The sequence below is a fragment of the Doryrhamphus excisus genome, chromosome 17 (genome assembly GCF_030265055.1).
Source record: "Doryrhamphus excisus isolate RoL2022-K1 chromosome 17, RoL_Dexc_1.0, whole genome shotgun sequence".
Taxonomy (NCBI): Eukaryota; Metazoa; Chordata; class Actinopteri; order Syngnathiformes; family Syngnathidae; genus Doryrhamphus; species Doryrhamphus excisus.
In genome coordinates this window covers 2,440,830-2,462,722 of record NC_080482.1, presented here as the reverse complement: position 1 = coordinate 2,462,722, position 21,893 = coordinate 2,440,830, and the positions used below count along the sequence as shown (strand labels likewise).

Here is a 21,893-nt window from a genome sequence, read left to right as displayed (position 1 = left end):
TATATACAAATAAGACCAGCCGTACGATTGATGGCTCGGTGTCAAAACAGCACAGTAGCAAATTACTGGTTGAGAACTTATATTGCTTTTTCCATTGTTTATCTGATGTGATTACAATCAGTCATAACATTAACGTTGAAGTGTACATCTTTCATCATTTATAAGATGCGTCTATCAACTTGAGTTGTATTGAATTCTCGAGTGTGATAAAATGAATTAGATGAGCTGATAAACATTCTTTGTGCTTATTGCAGGTGGTGTCTACGCTATCAGACCTGTTGAGAGATAACCTAAAGAACAGTCAAGTGAAGAGGTTCCTGCTGCCACCACTCGGGGAGTTCCTCTACCTTATTGCTTCTCAGGTAAGCGGCTCCACATCACAGGGCCATTCATAAGACATAGCAGTACTGTACTCAGTACAATAATTTAAATATCACTATATCATTATGTATTATTACCAACATGTCCCTTCCAGGATTACGTCAAATTCCCTTGACAATTTAGCCTGGAACTAATGTATTCATTTTAGAAGTTTTGAAATGACAACAGTATGAATGAGTGTAGAATGATTGTTTGTCTATATGTGCCCTGTGATTAACTGGCGACCAGTCCAAGGTGTACCCCAAAAGTCAGCTGGGATAGGCCCCAGTCAACCAATGTCCTATATCAAGCTAGTTTAATGAGTATTAATATCATAAAAGCAGGACAAAAAGTAATGTAAAGGCAGATTTTTGGATTTTGTAATGCACATTTGTGCAATTGTTGTTTTCAAATATGCATGCGATTAAGTTAATTTTTAAACGAAAAAAAAACTCGGTATTTTGACTCCTTGTGTGTTTTTTCATTGATCTTAATTTCATCCTTTATATGCAACAGCATTCTACAAAGTTAATAAAATATGACATTTTCCTATGGCTCATCATGACCATGAGAGGATTGAACCTTAGGTGGTGCAGCATGATGGATTTCCTGTGCAGTGCCATGAATCATTCTTTTTTTTTTCCTATTTTTGTATTTATATTATTTATTTTCTTACTTGTTTCAAATCACTGCTGCACTAAATTACTTGGACAAAACAGTATGCTTATAAAATAAACAACGGATGGTTGCTAAAGATAGAATCCAGAACAGGTTCACATTGGGAGCGTTGCAATGCTCTTCCTTAGATCCTCACCATCACCTACACATAGTTTAAGGTCATTTAGAAAGGATGAAGAACGATTCATTTCGTGTCACGAGTCATGGTTGCCGATACGATTTAATGATGATATCGGTTCATTTAGAACGATATGATCCAAAATCATTCAGTAACTTTAAATCGATTAAGTAACATTTTAGCCCAAAAATTCAACCGGTTTGACTGTGAAATAAATACCTGGACACAAGACAATGTAGGTGAAGTTTCCAAATTCCATTTGTAACCACAACATTTGCCTTTATATGAATAATCAACTTGGAATACTGGACACGGAGCAAAGTATTTGGATATTAGGAATGAAAATCAATGTGTTGATAAATTGTTACAACCTTACTTGCAGGTGCCTTACATAGATTATGTTCTTCACAAAGGTATAAGTATGTGGCAATTTCTGTTTGTATTTCATCTCCATGTTTGTTTGTTGAAGTATTTGGAGATAAACAGCAACAATATGCTGATAGCTTTCATGATTTGTGTGCCGGTTGCTAACATTTCTGGTTTCTAAATGGATCATTTGCATAAGTGCACACAAATAGGAATAAGTTCAATGACAATGTTTGTTTGCTACTTTTCTCAAGGTCCTTTGAACTGCGTTTGCATGCTAAGTGATGCTAGTGATTACTTCGAGGTTGGTGGTACCACTGAGACTCCCTGTTGTAAGGCTACTTGATTTTGTGGCTTTAAATGGAGGATTCAGTTTTTTTGTGTACAGCTACTTGCTTTTCTGTCAATGACAATGATTTGCTGAATCGTTAGTGCTGTGTAGGCTTCCGTTCCCAACGATTTCACATAGAAAATGCTTCATAGAGAAAGTTTCTCCTAATATTGATAGCAGTAAGACTCAATATTCTCCATGTCCCCTAGAGTTGACACTGTGGTGTTTTTAATGCCTGGGTTAATGATCAGCCTCATTGTGCATTTTTAGACTACACTTTTATTAGACCTAACCTTATATTACCTCACAATGACAAAAAAGTCAGCAAAAATTGTCACTAATAATTGCAATATTATTTCATAAGTACAGTAAAACCAAGATCATGTGATCTGCAATCTCAGTCTCGACTTCCGGATCGGATTCGGGATCCAACACATACGGCTGTATGGTAAAAGCGGACATTTAAAAAAAGATTAATCACTGTTTATTACCAACTTCTATACCGTTTATCAACTCCTATAAAGTTGGGTTTGCAGCTCGTTAGCGGCACAACACCGGAAGTCCTCCTATGCCCTTGGGAGTGTGACCAACCACAGCAACGTGGGCATGCCTGAGTGGAATACATTAAAACAGACCGTTTTCAGACGAAATCCAAAGAAATACAGCTGGAATAGGTGCAGATTATGGAAGATCTGGAATGCTTTCTGTGATGTTATTGTGTGTAGCTGCTCTATAGGAGTCCACAACTCAATAATTCAAAGGGATGAAAAATGAGCATAATAGATGCCCTTTAAAAGTCTTCCCCTGGCCTTTGCCTCTGAAACATTGGTCAATGCAAACGATTGGTTTGAGCCTCCACTGCTGTCTTTATCCTCAAGGTTAGATATTGCCTTGAGCAGGGCTCCTCAACTACATAATGAAGAGGACCACAGTTTCAAAAATGTAAAGGCCCAAGGGCTGGATACGCGCTGCCCAGTAACCACATTTTAAATGCTTGTCGTTTATACTGTATGACTTTCAAATAAACCATTCCACGAACGTCGGTGTTTCGCACATAGCTGATATAACCGCAAAAGTGGGTTTAACGAAAATAAGGAAGTATTTCAATGTAAAGAAAACAAAAATGTATCAAATCATCAAACTGTCATAGCAGTAGGACAGGAAGTAGCATGACAGAGCAGGAAGGAAAGAACATAAAATGGCTTTGCGTCAAAATTTTGCCTGAAAGTAAGCTTGACCCAGGCTATGCCAATCGATGCTAGCATGTTGGATGACTCCTTTAGCAGGCTTATCTTCGGTCAACTATTCTTACATCTTTGTTTCCATGCTTGGCTAGCTGTCACTGGTTGTATTTGCATGGAGCCAATGCTTGCTTGTGTTATCCACCTAGATTCTGGTCTTCGGACTCCTAAAAGTGACTTTTTACCACAGTGACATGTTGGTTTTAAAGCAGGGGTCTCAAACTCAATTTACCTGGGGGCCACTGGAGCTAGAGTCTGGGCGAGGCTGGGCCGCATCAGGTTTTACAAAAAAACCCAAAAAAAAACGCATTTATTAAAAACAGAAAAATGAATAAACTTTGCTTTGGTTTCGATTTTCTACAAGAAAAGCTCCGATAAAACATTCCACTGTTGTCAAATATCTTAATTTTTATTTTTCTACACAAAATAAGATGAAAAATAAATAAGCAAATCAACAATAAAGAAAATCAATCAATCAGTAATAAATAAATATAATAATAATAATAATAATAAAACGGCAAATAATAAAAACTTAAGAAACCACATATAGTTGGTGGGTAGACAAATTATTTTTTTTCAGATTAAAATGAACAAAGCATTATTAGAGCCCTGTAGACATGACAAAACACGACTATAGTCACATTAATACTCTTTTTATTTACAACATATTGCGCAACTGCAGGGTCTTGTGACACATGCTAACTCGCAAACTAGAGAGCTAGCGACCTAAACGGTAGCCTCCAAGTTATTTCCTTTAAGCTTAAAAAGCCAAACACCACTTCCACACGGATAGGGAGGATAACTATTAACAGTTATTTAACCTTTAACATGAACATTAATCAAACGTAATAATTTTTTCTGGGTACATGATACCATACAGCATCCATATCAAACTTGCACGGGCCACACTGACATTAAACTTTCATATCAAGGCGGGGGCCTAAACTAGCGTCCTGCGGGCCACATTTGACCCGCGATCCGCATGTTTGAGACCCCTGTTTCAAAGCAAACAGGAAATGTGGAAATGCTGCAATCCCGTCTTAAGAAAATGTTAAACGCAGTTCAATGTACAACCATGAATGTTTATTTTATTTGATCGTTATTCGTTTTTCATGACGTTCTGAACTTGCGTTTCAATGCTGGTGTTGTATTCACGCAAAGTAATGTTGAATAATAAGAATATACGCCTTAGCTGACATTCCTCTTCGAGATGCTGCTAATTAGTCGATACTGCATTGGCAGCGTCACTGCTGGCTGCCGCCAAGTCGTGCACGCCATTCAAGATTCATCAACAATCATTTCCACGCAATTCATTGACTGTACAGGTCATGGCCGTGTCCAATTAGATTAACGGAACAATCCTCATTCTCAATAAAACCCATTTCTTTATCAGAACCAGGAATAGTTTAATAATCAGATTTTTTCCACTTATTGTTTACGTTACGGACATTATGGGAACAGAGTGACGAGTAATTAAGATGTCATCCTTTCACGCTCCTCTCCCTTCACTGGCTTGACCCCGTCTCACCTTTTTTCCTGACTCGTCTTCACTTCCATCTCCTCCACATCATCCCTTTGCCTTCCTCTCACTCCCACTCTGCTCCTCAACTGCCCCCGCATCCCCCACACCCCGACACCTCCCACACTCCCCTCACCAATGCTCCGTGTCTTCCTATGACTCTTTACCAGGAGGAGAAGAGAGGCTCCCCAGAGGGCCTGTGGTTCGTTCCCGCTGCCGCCTACACTGGCTTAATGAGGAGCCTGCGGGAAGGGGTGAGTGTCTCTGTGTATGTCTCAGTGTGTCTGTTTTTGTGTCGGTATAGCTGTGACTAAGTCTCGCTCAGTGTGTGTGTGTGTGTGTGTGTGTGTGTGTGTGCACGTGTGTGTGTGTGTGTGTGAGTGTGTGGCAGGGGATCCCTATGAACAGTAATGATGAGGCAGCTGTGGGGGCCTAAAGCGTTGTTTGCCAGCTGCAAGTCAAGGGCGTACAGAGCAGTCACACACGCACGTACACACACACACACACACACACACACACCACACTCATACGCACACACTTACCTGCATCAAACGCAGCCCTTTACCGCTCAGCAACCTGACCTCAGCGGCAATTAGGACCCTCCAGACACGTATACAGTAGATTGCATAGGCAAAAATATTCAGATTCATTTCTTCTTGCCCTCCTTTTCACTTTATTTTTCTTCCTGCACATCCCATCTCCTCTATTATTTGATTAGAACCTCTTGTATCTGTCTTTCACATTAAAGTGAATCAAGCTCAATCCAAACTTGTTTTGTAAACAAACCAAAATGACCTATACCATAATAAACTAATGCATGCTATACTGTCATACACACAGAGAAAACATCAATGCAAAACCAAGAAATGGGAGTGGCACAAAAAAAAAAAGATTTTTTTTGTCATTGATTCATAATCGCTTGATGGCAAAGGCAAAGAAGCTTTCTCTCTTGTGGACAATGCGGATGCATTGTTGACCTGCGTGAGCAAGCATACCATATTCTCAGGGATTTGTCACAATAAAACACAACTTCCTGCCCCAAAAATTAGCCATATGGACACGAGCCGATCCTCAGGCCCAAAATCAAGTCTCAATTACCCAATTACCATCACAACATTTAACATTTTCTTGCCTCCGTCGACGCCACAAAACTGCCCAATAATTCTCTGATGAAAAGAAATGCAACCTTGAAGGTCCTGATGGATCCCAAAGCGGAAAGCAGCCACCAGTGGAGGGGGTGCCATCATGATCTGGGATGCGTTTCCTTCAGTGGCCTTCAGGTTCTCCAGGGGCATCAAATAGGACATAAGGGAATTCAGGAGAATATTTGGGTTTTTCCCAACAGGACAACTCAGCAGTTCACAATACCTGCCAGAGGATGACATCACACTTTTGGACCATCATGTGTGTTCCCCTGATCTAAACCCAATTAAGAACATTTGGGGAAGGGACTGTTGATGCAAGGGATTCCAGATAGTGTGAAGCCGTTTTCACCACCCGGGCAACATTCCCACTGCCGTATTGGAAACACTGGCATCAAGCATGGCCAGACTAAGTTTTGAGGTGATTAACAAGAACAGCTCAGCCATGCATTACTGACTCATTTTTAAAAATGTGATTTCTAATGATCAAGTGGGAAGGAAATGAAGTAATTATATATGAATTATATTAACCGATTTGACACACTGTACAAAACAAAACAAAACAGTGAACGTTGGATAAGACTGTAGAATTGTAAGGCTACGAGAGGGAATAAGGAAGGAGATGGATGGGTGTTTTTTTTTTTGTATCTCAGAGGTAGAAGGGGTCTTAGCGGAGTGGCCCACCACAGTAGAATGAATATAGATGAAACTGTGGTCTGCACAGTTGTCAGCTTGTACCTACTGTTGCTTCATTACCACTGGGAGGGTAGTGGGGAGTGGGGGGGGGGGTATGTGAGGGGGGTGTGACAAGAGCACAGAGAAGGGTTGAAGGGAGGAGAGGGGAGGTTGACTTATTTATCGTTATTGAGCTGTGAGAGTATGCTGAGTACACACACACACACACACACACACACTAACACACACACACACTGTATGTGCGCTCACACAGCCTAAGGGACCAGACCCTCATCCTCAACTTGTCTCTTTCTTTATTTTTCCTCTCAGCATCATCACACCTCTTCCCATAATGCATCTCTCTCCCTCATCACCAGGTTGGTTTTCTCATGGAGTCGTCCCTCGCCACTGCACGTTTCAGTCTATCGCGATTTTTCCAAAATACATAGATTTTTTTTTAAAAATCATTGCTTTTTTCTGATTGACTACGGGCTATTATTAGTCAAAACATATACATATTTAATACATTTGTATGTAGTTCTGGCCTAAATCAATCAAACGTTAGGCTAAATGAATTAATATAAGGCATTCAGAGGACATACTGTAGTCCTGCAGATCTACAGTATGCAGCATAATCATCACAATAGAATAAGTTGCAACCTCTATATATCACCATCTTAAGTCCAAATGATGCACTTCATAAATATGATACATATCTGACTTTTAAACAACCCTAAACATACAGTACATGTCCGAGACAGTAACCACACAATGTACATCAAGACACGACTGTTCAACTTGAGAACTGAACATTCTGTGTCGATCTTCCCCCCGATACGTCCCTGATGATCACGATAATACCTCCAAGCGCACTGGTGTACTACCGTTCGGAAATATGCAAAACAGTGATGAAAAACATTATTTTGCAATGGTTATTATTGTGTACATCGTGTCTGCTTTACCCTCGGGACCGCAGCGAGCAGATGGTCGCACCTTCTCCCCAAAGCTGTGTACAATATGTTTTGATAACAGGATGAGCAAGCAGCATACAATTCATACCTGCGGGGAATTAGAGTAATACCTTGATTGATTAAACTCGGGTTACAGCCAAATCACACCTGCAGTATAATTAACTTGTTGCTCGTGGCAATCATGACACAATTCACCTACTAGCTAGGTGCCCAGATAATGCGTCATATTGACACAATACCAAATGTATGTACTTCCTGCGACACGTTTTAGACCAGTTCTTCTCTCAGCTGTATCTTTCTGTGCAGGAGACTGAGGCAGACATTGATTGGTACTATGTGAACCTGTGGCTTAAATCAATATGAAAGACAACAAGATTGTTCTCACCGAGCAGTGAAATCAGAGAATGTTGATCAGTGTCAATGTTGAAACCATTCTGTTCAACAATAATCCCGTTTTGTTTCTTTATTTCGGCTTTTTTTCCTTATCTTTTTGATCCGAGTACTGTTTTTTGGCTGGAGCCCTTTATATTCCAGATGTCCTTCCTGATGGTGCTGACTAGTAGGGATTCGAACCTGAGGCGTCCGTGCCAAAGTCCACAACGCTAACCACTACACTCTGTTTATCATGGTTAATTGGTTCCAGACCCAATCGTGATAAGTGAATTGCAGCGAAGTAGGATTTCAAATTCATAACATCATTTATAACAACACAGAGCCCTCTAGACATGAAGTAACACCCCTATAGTTATAGTTATGAGATCACTGAAACCATTTTTCCCATCATAGGCCTCATTCAACCATGAAACAGCATGATTTAATCCAGGGGTCTCAAACACGCGGCCCGCGGGCCAAATATGGCCCGCAGGACACTAGTTTGAGGCCCCCGCCTTGATATGAAAGTTTAATGTTAGTGCGGCCCGCGCAAGTTTGATATGGATGCTGTATGGTATCATGTACCCAGAAAAAATTATTACGTTTGATTAATGTTCATGTTAAAGGTTAAATAACTGTTAATGGTTATCCTCCCTATCCGTGTGGAAGTGGTAAGTTTTTGGCTATTTAAGTTTAAAGGAAATAACTTGAAGGCTACCGTTTCGGTCGCTAGCTCTCTAGTTTGCGAGTTAGCATGTGTCTCAAGACCCTGCAGTTGCGCAATATGTTGTAAATAAAAAGAGTATAAATGTGACTATAGTCGTGTTTTGTCACGTCTACAGGGCTCTAATAATGCTTTGTTCATTTTAATCGGAAAAAAATAATTTGTCTACCCACCAACTATATGTGGTTTCTTAAGTTTTTATTATTTGCTGTTTTATTATTATTATTATATTTATTTATTTATTACTCTTTGATTGATTTCCTTTATTCTTGATTTGTTTATTTATTTTTCATCTTATTTTGTGTAGAAAAATAAAAAGTAAGATATTTGAGAACAGTGGAATGTTTTATCAGAGCTTTTCTTGTAGAAAATCGGAACCAAAGCAATGTTTTTTACATTTTTTTGTTTATAATAAATGCGTTTTTTTTTTGTTTTTTTTTTGTTTGGAAAACCTGACCCAGTCTCACCCAGACCCGAGCACCAGTGGCCCCTGAGTAAATTGAGTTTGAGACCCCTGATTTAATCTATTTTTTACAGTTGTATTAAGTGGTTAGGGAGTACTGTACATGGAGAGATGCTTATGATGATTATTGTTTTGGAAAATGTATTAATTCATAATGATATTATTCAAATGGAACACATTATAAATAAACGCTTACCACAGCAAGTAGGAACGGTATACTGTAGTATGCCTCTTCCCACTCCACACACACTTAACTGAATGATGGATATTACCTCCTGAGGTACTGTATCGGGAAAACCTTTCAGCCCTACGATGAACCGCAGTGAAAATATTGTTACCAACTAGCTATTGTTCACTCATGTTGAAGGAAGGTGTCAACTCATCATGTTTAATGTAATTGTGAATGATGTGTCGTTGCCCTTATGCCAAGCCAAAAATACACCTTTTTTTTAACAGTATACAGTAGTTTTACAGTCTGCTTTGGGTTGTGACAGCCATGCCCCAAAAATGTCTGCGTAAAGTGATGAATTAAGATCTCACGTTGTGGTTATCAATCAGAACTGTCTCTTGTAACTTTTTTTCATGCAAATCAGGATCTGTACTGAAACAGACTAAGTATGTTTTGGTCTGTTGTTGTATTTACTGCAGTTGTAGTAGTATAGAACTGCACATATACTGTGTCACAGTCAGGAGTTTTGCTCAAAAAAGGTCTATTAAGCAACTAAGGACGCAACGGGCAAGAAAATTAGAACCGTCTTATTTTGTGTTTATTATCAGTGTGAGCGGGCGGCACGGCGGTCTGGTGGTTAGTGCGCAGACCTCACAGCTAGGAGACCAGGGTTCGGTCCCCGCCCTCGGCCATCTCTGTGTGGAGTTTGCATGTTCTCCCCGTGCATGCGTGGGTTTTCTCCGGGTACTCCGGTTTCCTCCCACATTCCAAAAACATGCTAGGTTAATTGGCCACTCCAAATTGTCCATAGGTATGAATGTGAGTGTGAATGGTTGTTTGTCTATATGTGCCCTGTGATTGGCTGGCGACCAGTCCAGGGTGTACCCCGCCTCTCGCCCGAAGACAGCTGGGATAGGCTCCAGCACCCCCGCGACCCTCGTGAGGAAAAAGCGGTAGAAAATGAATGAATGAATGAATGAATCAGTGTGAGCATCGGATGTCGCCTGCGGTATATTTAGGGTGTCTCATGTTTGTGCTGACAATGACTGAAGGTGTTGAATGTAAATGCAGTGCCACACAATATTTAGTACATGACAGCAATGAGATACAGTGCCAAGGCCTTGTCAAATGTGCTCCAGGCAGTGTGGATTTGATGCATTCTTTGACCTGCTGGATCACCCCTGACTGCCCCTCTACAGCTGTTCAGATAGTTTTCCTCATTTATAAATAAAGCACCGGAGAGGAGGGTGAGGGATTGTTGTGCTCCAAGGGCGCCCGTCCAAAGAGAACACGATGGTTTTACCAGCGGAAAACAGAATAGTGGGGGGATGGCACGGAGTGACAGGAGAAGAGGAAGAAGGATCAGTGTAGTGGGAGTGGGCGGGGGGGGTTGGGGTGCGGAGAGTCACAGAGAGGGAGTTTTATGGAGCAAAAGGCGGGTTTCCAGGCCAAGCTCAAGCTGCAGGAAATAGTTTATGAGTCTGAAATGCTATCCTATGTTCATACAGTAATCTGTGTGTGTGTACTGTAAATACACACATGGAGGTGGTAAATGGATGAATGATTTACTACTGTATCCCACAAAGGAAGGAGGACAGAGGGAGGCTGATTAAGACTGAAGCCACAGTTAAACCATCATTAGGTATTCTGCACCTCTAATGAGATCCAGTACAAAAGTTGTATCAAACCTTCAAAATTAAATTATTATTGTTTGTAGTTTGCTGCGGTGTAGAACTGCACTTCATCATACCGGGAAGTGTTTCTCTTGTGCTTTTGTATTAGTTTAATTATACCACCATTAATATCATGTAATAAGTAAGTCTACTGCAAGTCTACAAGTTGAATAATAAACATACTGACTTTGCCGTCTCGCAGTACATGGCTAATATAAGCATAATAAAGTGAGCGGTACAGAAAATGAATGAATGAATGTTTGGTTGACTATGGTCTGTTATACAGTATGTATTTGACCAATATGATTTCTATTAATTTTGGGTCCCAATCAAGCATTTCCAAGTCATACCACACAAATCTGTTTGCCCTCCTACCCTCACGGGGGCGCTATAGGAGCTTACGGACAAGAACCACCAGGTTCAGGAACAGCTTTTTCCCCAACAGCTGTCTCCTTGTTGAACTCTGCCCCCCATTGCCCACCCCTTCCACTACTTACACCCCCCCTGCTGAACTCTGACCCGCCAATCACTTCATTGCACTATTGTACATACTACTGTTATTATATCTTGTCGCATTCATAGATCATACTGTTTATAATTTGTATAATCTGCAATATCCATACTATAGTCATTTATATTATATCCCTATATATATCCACGCTGTATCATAGTCACTTCATTGCACTATTGTACATATTACTGTTATTATATATTGTCACATTCATACTATGCATACTGTTTATAATATGTATAATCTGCAATAGCCATTTGACACTTTGTCATATTTTCAAACATTTTACCCCCATTGACCGCCATTCATTTGACACTTTGTCATATTTTCAAACATTTTCCCCCCATTGACTGCCATTCATTTGACACTATATTATAGTCATTTATAGTCATCCCTGTATATATCCACACTGTATCATAGTCACAGCCTGTTAGAGTTTGTACATAGATCTGTCCATTTACAGCTCTATTCTATTTCTATATTTACTTACTAATAAGGTATTTATAAATTTGTACTTCTGGTTGGATGCTAACTGCATTTTGTTGCCCTGTACAAGTGACATGAGCAATAACAATAACGTTTAATCTAATCTAATCAAATATGAGGCATTCGGACGATGTATACTAATAATGTACTACTTCACTCTGGTCACTAGGTGTCAGTATTAACACACGTGCTAGATTTTCTGTGCAACTCGGAATTAAATCCCAATTGGCACAATGCTAATTACATAATAATAATCCTAACAATCATAATAATAAGAACAACACAGGGTCCAAAAATATTCATTCTGTGATGACCCGTTAAGTCACTTTTTGTACCAGACTCTGAACGATTGTACTTGAATGCACCTCTTATCGCCTCTCTTGTATCTGCGCCCGCATTTTTGTGCGTTTGACATCTTTCCCATCTGTCCGTTTGCTCCACTTCCTGTTACTCTGTGAGCTTTCCTTCCTCTGTCTCTTGTCTTTGAGGATATTAGCGGTGTTAGATGTGATGTCTGAGGATGATAGATGGCGTCTATGTTGCTGCCAAAGAGGTGCATTGAAAACCAGGTGCAGTGCCTTCTAAAAGGGCTGTAATTACAGGGGGGGAACCACATCAGACACGTCTGTGCGTGCACGGGCATACACACAAATCATGTGATGTGGTTTCGCCGTGATGTGCATCTTCCTCTGCTCGGGACTCAGAGGCCAGGTGCAAAGCAAAAGATGTTGGCGTATAAATCTCCAGTAGATCAGATCTACTGATTTACACCACTTTTTCTCCCCTTCTTTGAGTATTACTAACTTTTTTTGGCAGAGTAAATCTTATTTGTCAGCTATAAAACTAAAGGATGCTTAGGTTCTAACTGTGCGCTATTAAGCTATTAAGTCGTTGGCGAACAAAATTGATGGAAATGCTGTTTGAAGTAGAAAAACAAAACAAAAGAAAGCAAAATATGTTTTTATTTTAGTCATACTTGTGCATATTGAAATTAATGGAGTCCTGAAAAATCCACAACTCATTTTTTCTTCAGTTTTAGGGACTTTAATTAGGATTTCTCAAAAATTTGGATGAGATGTTTGAAATGAGGATTAATGAGACACGGTAATTAGAATTGCTGGTGAAGCCTCCAAGATACTCCACTTTTGTTCTGAAGGTACCTGTGTGTGTATGTGTGTGTGTGTGTACTATGTGTGTGTGTGTGTGTGCGCGCATCTCTTTTTTGTCTACACCAATTTATACAAAAGAGATGCAGATTAGGGGAAGCACAATTAATTACTCGTTTGCACATGCTGAGGTGAGCTTTTGCAAAACTTTTAAACAGTTCTAGTATCACTCTATCAACAAAACAAACTTTTAAGCCTGTTCTCACTAGGAGTCATTAGGAATGCATGCACTGTAATTAGTCGACAACTTGATTGGGATGGACTGACTTTTAACACAGGTTAACCTGGGCATTGTTAAGGGGGGGTTGAGGGTGAGATTTAATATTGGTGCACGCCGCTCAACATGTATACTCGGCATGCAATTTTACTATTGATAAATAAATAGATAGATATTATAAGTTTCTCAATTGTATTTCTCAAAAACATTTCTAATTGAAAACCACTGCCTTCATCCCAAAAAAATAAAAATATGAAAAAAATATAATGTTATGGTATATGTCTCACCAAAGACTCGCAAGAGACTTTAGTCTAACTATGCGATGAGGATCCAAGTTTCATGGCTGATGAAATCCATTATAATGAGAATAATTCCCTCGTTTCTCAACATAATGAAGGAGTTTTTTTTTTTTGCATGAGCTACTTACTTCTTCTAATGTAAGAATCTCTCTCTCTCTCTCATATGTCCCTCTCTTTTCGTCCTTCCTGGCAGGGCTACAGTCTATTAAAAACACATAGATGTGGGTTCTCCCCCGTGGGCTCATTAGTGAACTGGCCCACGCGGCCTGGGCAATGCTGGAAAAGACCATTGTGCTCGCTCCCAGAGGGGTGTCAATGGATTCATGATGTTGTTGTGCTGCGTAATGCTTCTGTGTTTAATACACAATGTGATGGACTTTATTGGATTAATTGATTGGTTGTTTGAATCAGTCGTGTTGTGTCTGAAGAAGGATGGATCAAAGCTTTGGTTTCGTTTTCACAAAGTATATAATTCTGTATGGACACAAGTACACCTTGGGACATCCGGCCATTTCACTCACAGGGAATTCAATTAGAATATAAGAGTGGTTCCTAAACTTTTTACAGTCATGTACCCCTAGTTTTGAGTATGAAGTGTCCATTATCTGACTGGAATAATTCCGTCTTCCTTCTAGTTCATCGCTAAATATTTTCCGGTGTTCCCCAAACTGGACCAACAACCGCTTAGCCAGAGCCTCCGATTGGGTGGTGACCAGGGATGGGAAGATCTACCTCAGGGGTCTCAAATGTGGCCCGCAGGACACTAGTTTGAGGCCCCCGCCTTGATATGAAAGTTTAATGTTAGTGCGGCCCCGCGCAAGTTTGATATGGATGCTGTATGGTATCATGTACCCAGAAAAAATTATTACGTTTGATTAATGTTCATGTTAAAGGTTAAATAACTGTTAATAGTTATCCTCCCTATCCGTGTGGAAGTGGTACGTTTTTGGCTATTGAAGTTTAAAGGAAATAACTTGAAGGCTACCGTTTAGGTCGCTAGCGCTATAGTTTGCGAGTTAGCATGTGTCTCAAGACACTGCAGTTGCGCAATATGTTGTAAATAAAAAGAGTATAATTGTGACTATAGTCGTGTTTTGTCATGTCTACAGGGCTCTAATAATGCTTTGTTAATTTTATTCTGAAAAAAATAATTTGTCTACCCACCAACTATATGTGGTTTCTTAAGTTTTTATTATTTGCCGTTTTATTATTATTATTATTTATTTATTATTGATTGATTGATTTTCTTTATTCTTGATTTGTTTATTTATTCATCTTATTTTGTGAAGAAAAATAAAAAGTAAGATATTTGAGAACAGTGGAATGTTTTATCAGAGCTTTTCTTGTAGAAAATTGGAACCAAAGCGAAGATTAAAATTTTTTTTTGTTTTTAATAAATGCGTTTTTTTTTTTTTTTGGAAAAGCTGATGCGGCCCAGTCTCACCCAGCCCTGAGCTCCAGTGGCCCCCAAGTAAATTGAGTTTGAGACCCCTGATCTACCTGTTCCCGTCAAACCACGGACATCCGCATGATGATTTTAGCATTCTTTGTAATATTATATTGTGAGTCAGACGGTTATATTGGGTAATGACCTCCAAGCTCGTTTCATCGCTCATGATTGGCTCCTATCAAGTTAAGGGCGACCTGGTCCTCACCTTACCGGCTCCGTAATACTTGCGTTAAGTTGCATTAACCGTGGATGGTTGGGTAGCCTTTGTTTTTATGTCCTACTTGGAAAAATTATTATTACTGTAAGAAAACTTTGAATTGCTTCATTCATTTTTAATCAACACAAAGCAAATTATACATTTTTTTTTAAAGCCATGCATAATTGAATCGTGATGCATCTTGATTCAGGAGGCGTTTTGAGGTCGTTCTACTAACATTCATTGGGTCAAATTTCCAAATGAAGCTAACCACTATAACCTTTACAGATCAACTTATTTAACGGTCTACACTTTTGAATGCAGTAGTCCAACTCTTCAGTCCTTCAGTACTTTTTCAATAACTTGTTCTCTCATGAGGAGCTGAACAGCAAAACTGGCAAATTCTATGTGATCCACGAACGGAGCACTAAATGTCCTGGTTCATTTACAAGCAGTCCTCTTCATCATGCTGTTGACATTTTGTCATCATTAGACCGAGACAACGCCATCAATTCATCAGCAGTACTTCGCCATTGTGGGGCTTCAAACGGGATGTTGTCCGAGCGACGTGGCTAACTCGTCTGTGAGTGTCACAAAATGTCATCAGCCGGTTGGGGAAAAAAAAATCATAGAAAGACATAATGAATGTTTTTCTGCAAAAAATAATGCTTTAAATGTGATTTTTTAACATTTTTTTTACATTTAGCTCTGTGTTAGAGAACAGCCGTTTGTGTACTGAAACATCACTTCATCACATTTCATGGGACATGGGCATAAGTAAAAAAAAAAAAAAAAAAGAAAATAAAGTGACTTATAAAATGACTTATAACACACAGACAGCCCCACTGGGGTTGAAATGGCGTTAATCCAAACAGTCACAGTCATACAATTGCATGGCAATTAATGTAATATAGACACGTAATATCGACATGTCAATATTATGATACATTTCCTTGGTAAAATTATTCTGGAGCGGTTATGATGAACCTTTCCAACAGAATGTAATTAACTGTGTTTTATGAATAGGCCGAATCGTGTTGAAGTGATGTAACACAGTGAAACACATTAATAACCTGACAGTTAATCATTGCTCCTCTACTTCCAATTTTTTTCTCTGCTGTGAGACTCCTGGTTATCTGCTATGTGGGTATCTGCTTCTGTGGTTTTATTAGTTTGACCCCGCTGTCTGAACAAAATAACTGTGGACATACACGCTTTGCACATGCAGTACATGCACTCGGAGTGGTTAGCGCGCAGGCCACACAGCTAGGAGACCAGAGTTCGATTCCACTGTCGGACATCTCTGTGTGGAGTTTGCATGTTCTCCCCGTGCATGCGTGGGTTTTTTTCCGGGTACTCCGGTTTCCTCCCACATTCCAAAAACATGCTAGGTTAATTAGCGACTCCAAATTGTCCATAGGTATGAATGTGAGTGTGAATGGTTGTTTGTCTATATGTGCCCTGTGATTGGCTGGCCACCAGTCCAGGATGAATGTTCTTTTTCTATCTGTCATTTTTGAATATTTCAGTACTGAGTTGGTTTCTCAAGACGGACAGTTAATTAAAATAAATAATTAAAATAAATAATTAATTAATAATTAATATAAAAAAAATCCACATGGGTTACAAACGAGTTATATTCCTCCAACTTTAGAAAGTTGAAATTTAGTGTTGGAATTTAAACATAAATTAATTCGCAATTCGGTAATTATACCGACATTCACACTTTGGAAGGAAATATGGTTATTGAAAAACTAAGCGGTGCACAGAAAGTGACGTCCGGAGTTCAGAGTTGAGTTTCCGGTTTGCGTGGGTAACGGCAGCAAAATTAGCCCATGTTTTTAATTACAGATGATTGCACCTAATGCTTAAATTAATCACAAAATACATCAAATAGGCCAAATTCAACCACGAAACAACATGATTTATTCACATATTTTAGAAAAACCGTGATGGAACGAAGTCGTGAAATTGAAACAGCGATGTGGTGACGGATTACTCGATATAAAACACTGCAACGTGTGGTAAGGACTGGCTTATTGGGAGGAGAAAATCTCAGTAATAACGACTTTACTGCTTTGTTTTTACTGCTCATTTCATGCTACACGATCCTTCCACATGTTCAAGAACACCATCGTTATCCTTCATGGAGGTTGTGCCATTTCAGTGTCATTTCGGACCATAAAGCTATTTGTGTTGTTGTTAGTGTTTTTAATCAATAGACTAAATTAGTATTATCACTGCGGGATAGCAATACTTAATATTGCCTGTCCTTTAATAATAACATCCTGCCTGTCTTACAGGATGACTCCATAGTCCATCACATGGCGGCAAAAACCCTTGAGAACATTAGCACAACAGTCTCCGGGCCGTCACGCTGCCTACTGACCACGGAGTCGGGTTCGGCGCTGTGGTACCTGTTCGCTCACTCCAATGTAGAGGCTGTCAGAATCACCGCCATCTCTGTAAGTCAATTTTCCATTTGAAATCTTGAATAATATAATGCTATTATATATTCATTGTATTATGTATGTGTTTGTCTCCCAGGCGCTCTGCAGGCTAACTCACAGGGTCCCTTCCATCTTTTTGGCAGTGATTGAGACCTGCGGACCCGCATCCATCTTTGAGGCTGTGGGTGGAGCTGGGCCAAGGCTCCAGCAACACCTGCTCACCGCCATCGCCACCGCGTTGGTCAATTCACGTATCCAAACGCAACACGTCACACAGCTCAGCGTACGTGCACGCAAGCGAAATACACAAGAATTCATATCACATATTATACAGGGGGCGGCACGGCGGTCGAGTGGTTAGCGCGCAGACCTCACAGCTAGGAGACCAGGGTTCAATTCCCACCCTCGGCCATCTCTGTGTGGAGTTTGCATGTTCTCCCCGTGCATGTGTGGGTTTTCTCCGGGTACTCCGGTTTCCTCCCACATTCCAAAAACATGCTAGGTTAATTGGCGACTGTTTGTCTATATGTGCCCTGTGATTGGCTGGCGACCAGTCCAGGGTGTACCCCGCCTCTCGCCCGAAGACAGCTGGGATAGGCTCCAGCACCCCCCGCGACCCTCGTGAGGAAAAAGCGGTAGAAAATGAATGAATGAATGAATATTATACAGGTTGGCTTTTGAGGTTTAATAATGTCTAAACATTATTCAAAGTAGGTAGGAATTCTTACTTCTGTACGTACGATGAACTAATGCTGAACTGCACCAGTACTGCACCGTGCACAAACTAAACGTCTGTCAGCAGACACAAATTAATTTTTTTATGAGACAGCCCATCCAGTGTGTACGCAGAGCATTAATCTGGCTATGGCAGAGGAGCTGAAATTGATTTGAAGGTTTTTAACTGGGAGCCTCGCATTGGTAATTGACTCTGAACTGAATTTATTTGCATTGAGCATTTCCAATTTAACACCAGTATACAAACTTAGTACTTCAACTCTGCTCTAATTATACACTGATATGCATTCACCCCTCTTCCTTCTCCCCTTTCCTCTCCCCTGGCACAAAGACAGACAGTCCAAGAGTTTGTTTACACAGAACTCAGTCTGTTTGCGTGTGTGTGTGTGTGTGTGTGTGTGTGTGTGCGCATGAAGGCAAGATTGTGTGTGTATGTTGTATGCGCACATCAACACTAATATACAGTGTGTGTCAGTATCTGGGCTAATTGGCTGAGTGGATGTGCTGCAGTGTTCTACCTCAGCAAGGCATTATGGGTAGTGGGGAGGGACTTATCAGCTATGCACACACTACTGGGCTTTGTAATTAATTAACTCGGGGTGTTGCAGCACAAAAGCAATTGCATGCTTGCGTGCACTCACACTCGCACACGCGGTTTTGCATGGTGTTGGCGATAGTCATAATAGTGGTGGCCAGCTCAATTCCTTCCAAGCAGTTATGGCTTCAGTTTATGCTGAGTGAATGGACGTCTTCGGGAGCCGTTGCCATACAAGTTTTAGTTTGAATTCAAGTTATGGGCTGAAAGTTCATACTTGGAATATGTTTATATATAAAAATGTTGAGGAAATTCTAAACGTAATACCGTATTTTCCGGAATATAAGTTGCACTTTTTTTCATAGGTTGGCTCTTCCTGCGACTTATACTCCAGAGCGACTTATAAATGAAAAAACTGTTACATAAACACTGGATTTTTGTGTGTTTTTTCTACCTAATTATGTATTTTTTGGCCTTATGCGACTTATACTCCGGAGTACCTTATGTATGTTTTTTCGACCTAATTGTGCATTTTTGGCCTTGTGCGACTTATACTCCGGAGCGACTTATGTATGGTTTTTTTCTACTTAATTATGCATTTTTGGCCTTGTGCGACTTATACTCTGGAGCGACTTATGTATGTTTCTTTTGACCTAATTATGCAACTTATACTCCAGAGCAACTTATATATGTTTTTTCTACCTAATTATGCATTTCTGCCCTTGTGCGACTTATACTCCGGAGCAACTTATGTATGTTTTTTTCTACTTAATTATGCATTTTTGGCCTTGTGCAACTTATACTCCGGAGCAACTTATGTATGTTTTTTTTCCACTTAATTATGCATTTTTGTCCTTGTGCGACTTATACTCCGGAGCGACTTATGTATTTTTTTTCTACGTAATTATGCATTTTTGGCCTTGTGCAACTTATACTCCAGAGCAACTTATGTATGTTTTTTTTTTTACCTAATTATGCATTTTTGGCCTTGTGCAACTTATACTCCAGAGCAACTTATGTATGTTTTTTTCTACCTAATTATGCATTTCTGGCCTTGTGCGACTTATACTCCGGAGCGACTTATGTATTTTGTTTCTACGTAATTATGCATTTTTGGCCTTGTGCAACTTATACTCATGAGCAACTTATGTATGTTTTTTTTCTACCTAATTATGCATTTTTGGCCTTGTGCGACTTATACTCCGGAGCGACTTATGTATGTTTTTTTCTACTTAATTATGCATTTTTGGCCTTGTGCGACTTATACTCCGGAGCAACTTATGTATGTTTTTTTTTACCTAATTCTGCATTTTTGGCGTTGTGCGACTTATACTCCAGAGCGACTTATAGTCCAGAAAATACGGTATATACTGTCAGTATAAATTGCAGCCATGCTGAAATGTTCTTGTTTAATTAAACCTTATGTTGGATGCTTTGGTTTGTGTACAGAAATGTAGAATATAACACCGTCCAATGAAGAGAAAGTTTTTTTGGACTTGAAACATTTTTTTTAAATATAGTATACATTATTTACATAAACATTTGAATTAAACATTGTGGGCAAAGCTGCACTTATGTGTGTCCATTTGTGTTTGTTTTCCAGGACTGTGTGTTAAAGGTGCTGCGCTGCCTTGAGAGTCCTTCCACAATTACCAGAGCCAAAGCGTTTCTACTGCTCTTGATACTGATCAAGGACAACACACACGCGCTGCTGTTCTGCTGTCAGCATAGGTAAATAATTCTGACATACAATGTATAAATTTATAATGATTACTTAGGTTTCAGCCTTGTTTAGTGTGTATTATTTTGGACAGAAAAATCCATACTGACCCTGAATGCAGCCTCCAGGGGTCTAACAAGGGCATAAAAAAGCTCAGAATAATTAAACTAGCAGCCAACTAGCCTAGCCGACTCCTGGTGGATGCATCTAACAAAGGGAAATGGTCTGTTTTTCGCTGGTGCAATATTCAGCAATAAAATAAGAATTTGTTTACTTGTTAAACAATGAATGGCCTTAAATGAACAAGCATCGGGTCTCAGGGACAATAATGATTATGGAATCGTTGCCTTGTGTATCATCTGTTTTAAAGTTTTCAGGTGTCAAGAGAAAGAACTCTATTGGACGGAAGGCAGAGGCTTCGGGAAAACATCCGTCATGGATGATCAGATAATGTACCGGTCTCAGAAAACTAAACTTCCCCAGACAAAACAGCCTTAGACAAAATGGCGACAAACGAAACAACCCGCAGAAGGAACAGATGATTGATGATTAGATATTATGTCTTGGGATGCTTTTTGAACACAACCATAGGGGGCGCCACAAACCTCGTTAAGGTTTCATCATTATGTTGGTCAGCTCAGTTTACTTTCATTTTAAGTAAGGACGACTGGATCATCATTTTTGGCCTTGAATCTGATTTTGAGTCGATCTGATGCTCTGATAATCTTATTAATAGATTATGGAACTGATGGTTCGATTCTCCGCTCCCCGGGTGCGACTCCAAATTGTCCATAGGTATGAATGTGAGTGTGAATGGTTGTTTGTCCATATGTGCCCTGTGATTGGCTGGCCACCAGTCCGGGGTGTACCCAGCCTCTCGCCCGAAGACAGCTGGGGTAGGCTCCAGCATAGAAAATGGATGGATGGATGGAACTGCAAATGGTTTTAGCAACTAACTAATGTAAACACAATAACACATTTTTATTAGGGCTGTCAAATGAGTAAATTTTAAGATTAATCAGATTAATCACAGTTTGCAAAATGATTAATCATGATTAATTATGCCTGAAATATGCCCAGGATTATATATATATATATTTGTATGTATTAAAAACGCCAAATGACCTGAAAAGTGAAATCAAGTTATGTTTTTTTTTCCCGTCTGTTTCATCTGAGGCCATTTTGTTTGAAGCCGTTTTGTCTGAGGCCCGTTTCGCAGAGCAGTCGATGGGATAATTCACCACTTGACAGAAGTATTCCTGAGATCTGATGTTTTTCATCTCATATCCGACACCTGACTGACAACTACGGATGTACACCTTAGGC

General features: G+C 39.8%; 1 protein-coding gene across 1 annotated transcript in view; it reads left to right on the top strand.

Moving 5' to 3' along the window:
* ulk4 (unc-51 like kinase 4) overlaps positions 1 to 21,893 on the top strand; it is a 71,094-nt gene that overhangs the window by 10,797 nt on the left and 38,404 nt on the right. Inside the window, exons 18-22 of the mRNA XM_058053676.1 lie at positions 255 to 362; positions 4,784 to 4,867; positions 17,431 to 17,592; positions 17,675 to 17,860; positions 20,451 to 20,578. Coding sequence (XP_057909659.1) covers positions 255 to 362; positions 4,784 to 4,867; positions 17,431 to 17,592; positions 17,675 to 17,860; positions 20,451 to 20,578 — 668 coding nt within the window. The remainder of the gene's footprint in view (positions 1 to 254; positions 363 to 4,783; positions 4,868 to 17,430; positions 17,593 to 17,674; positions 17,861 to 20,450; positions 20,579 to 21,893) is intronic.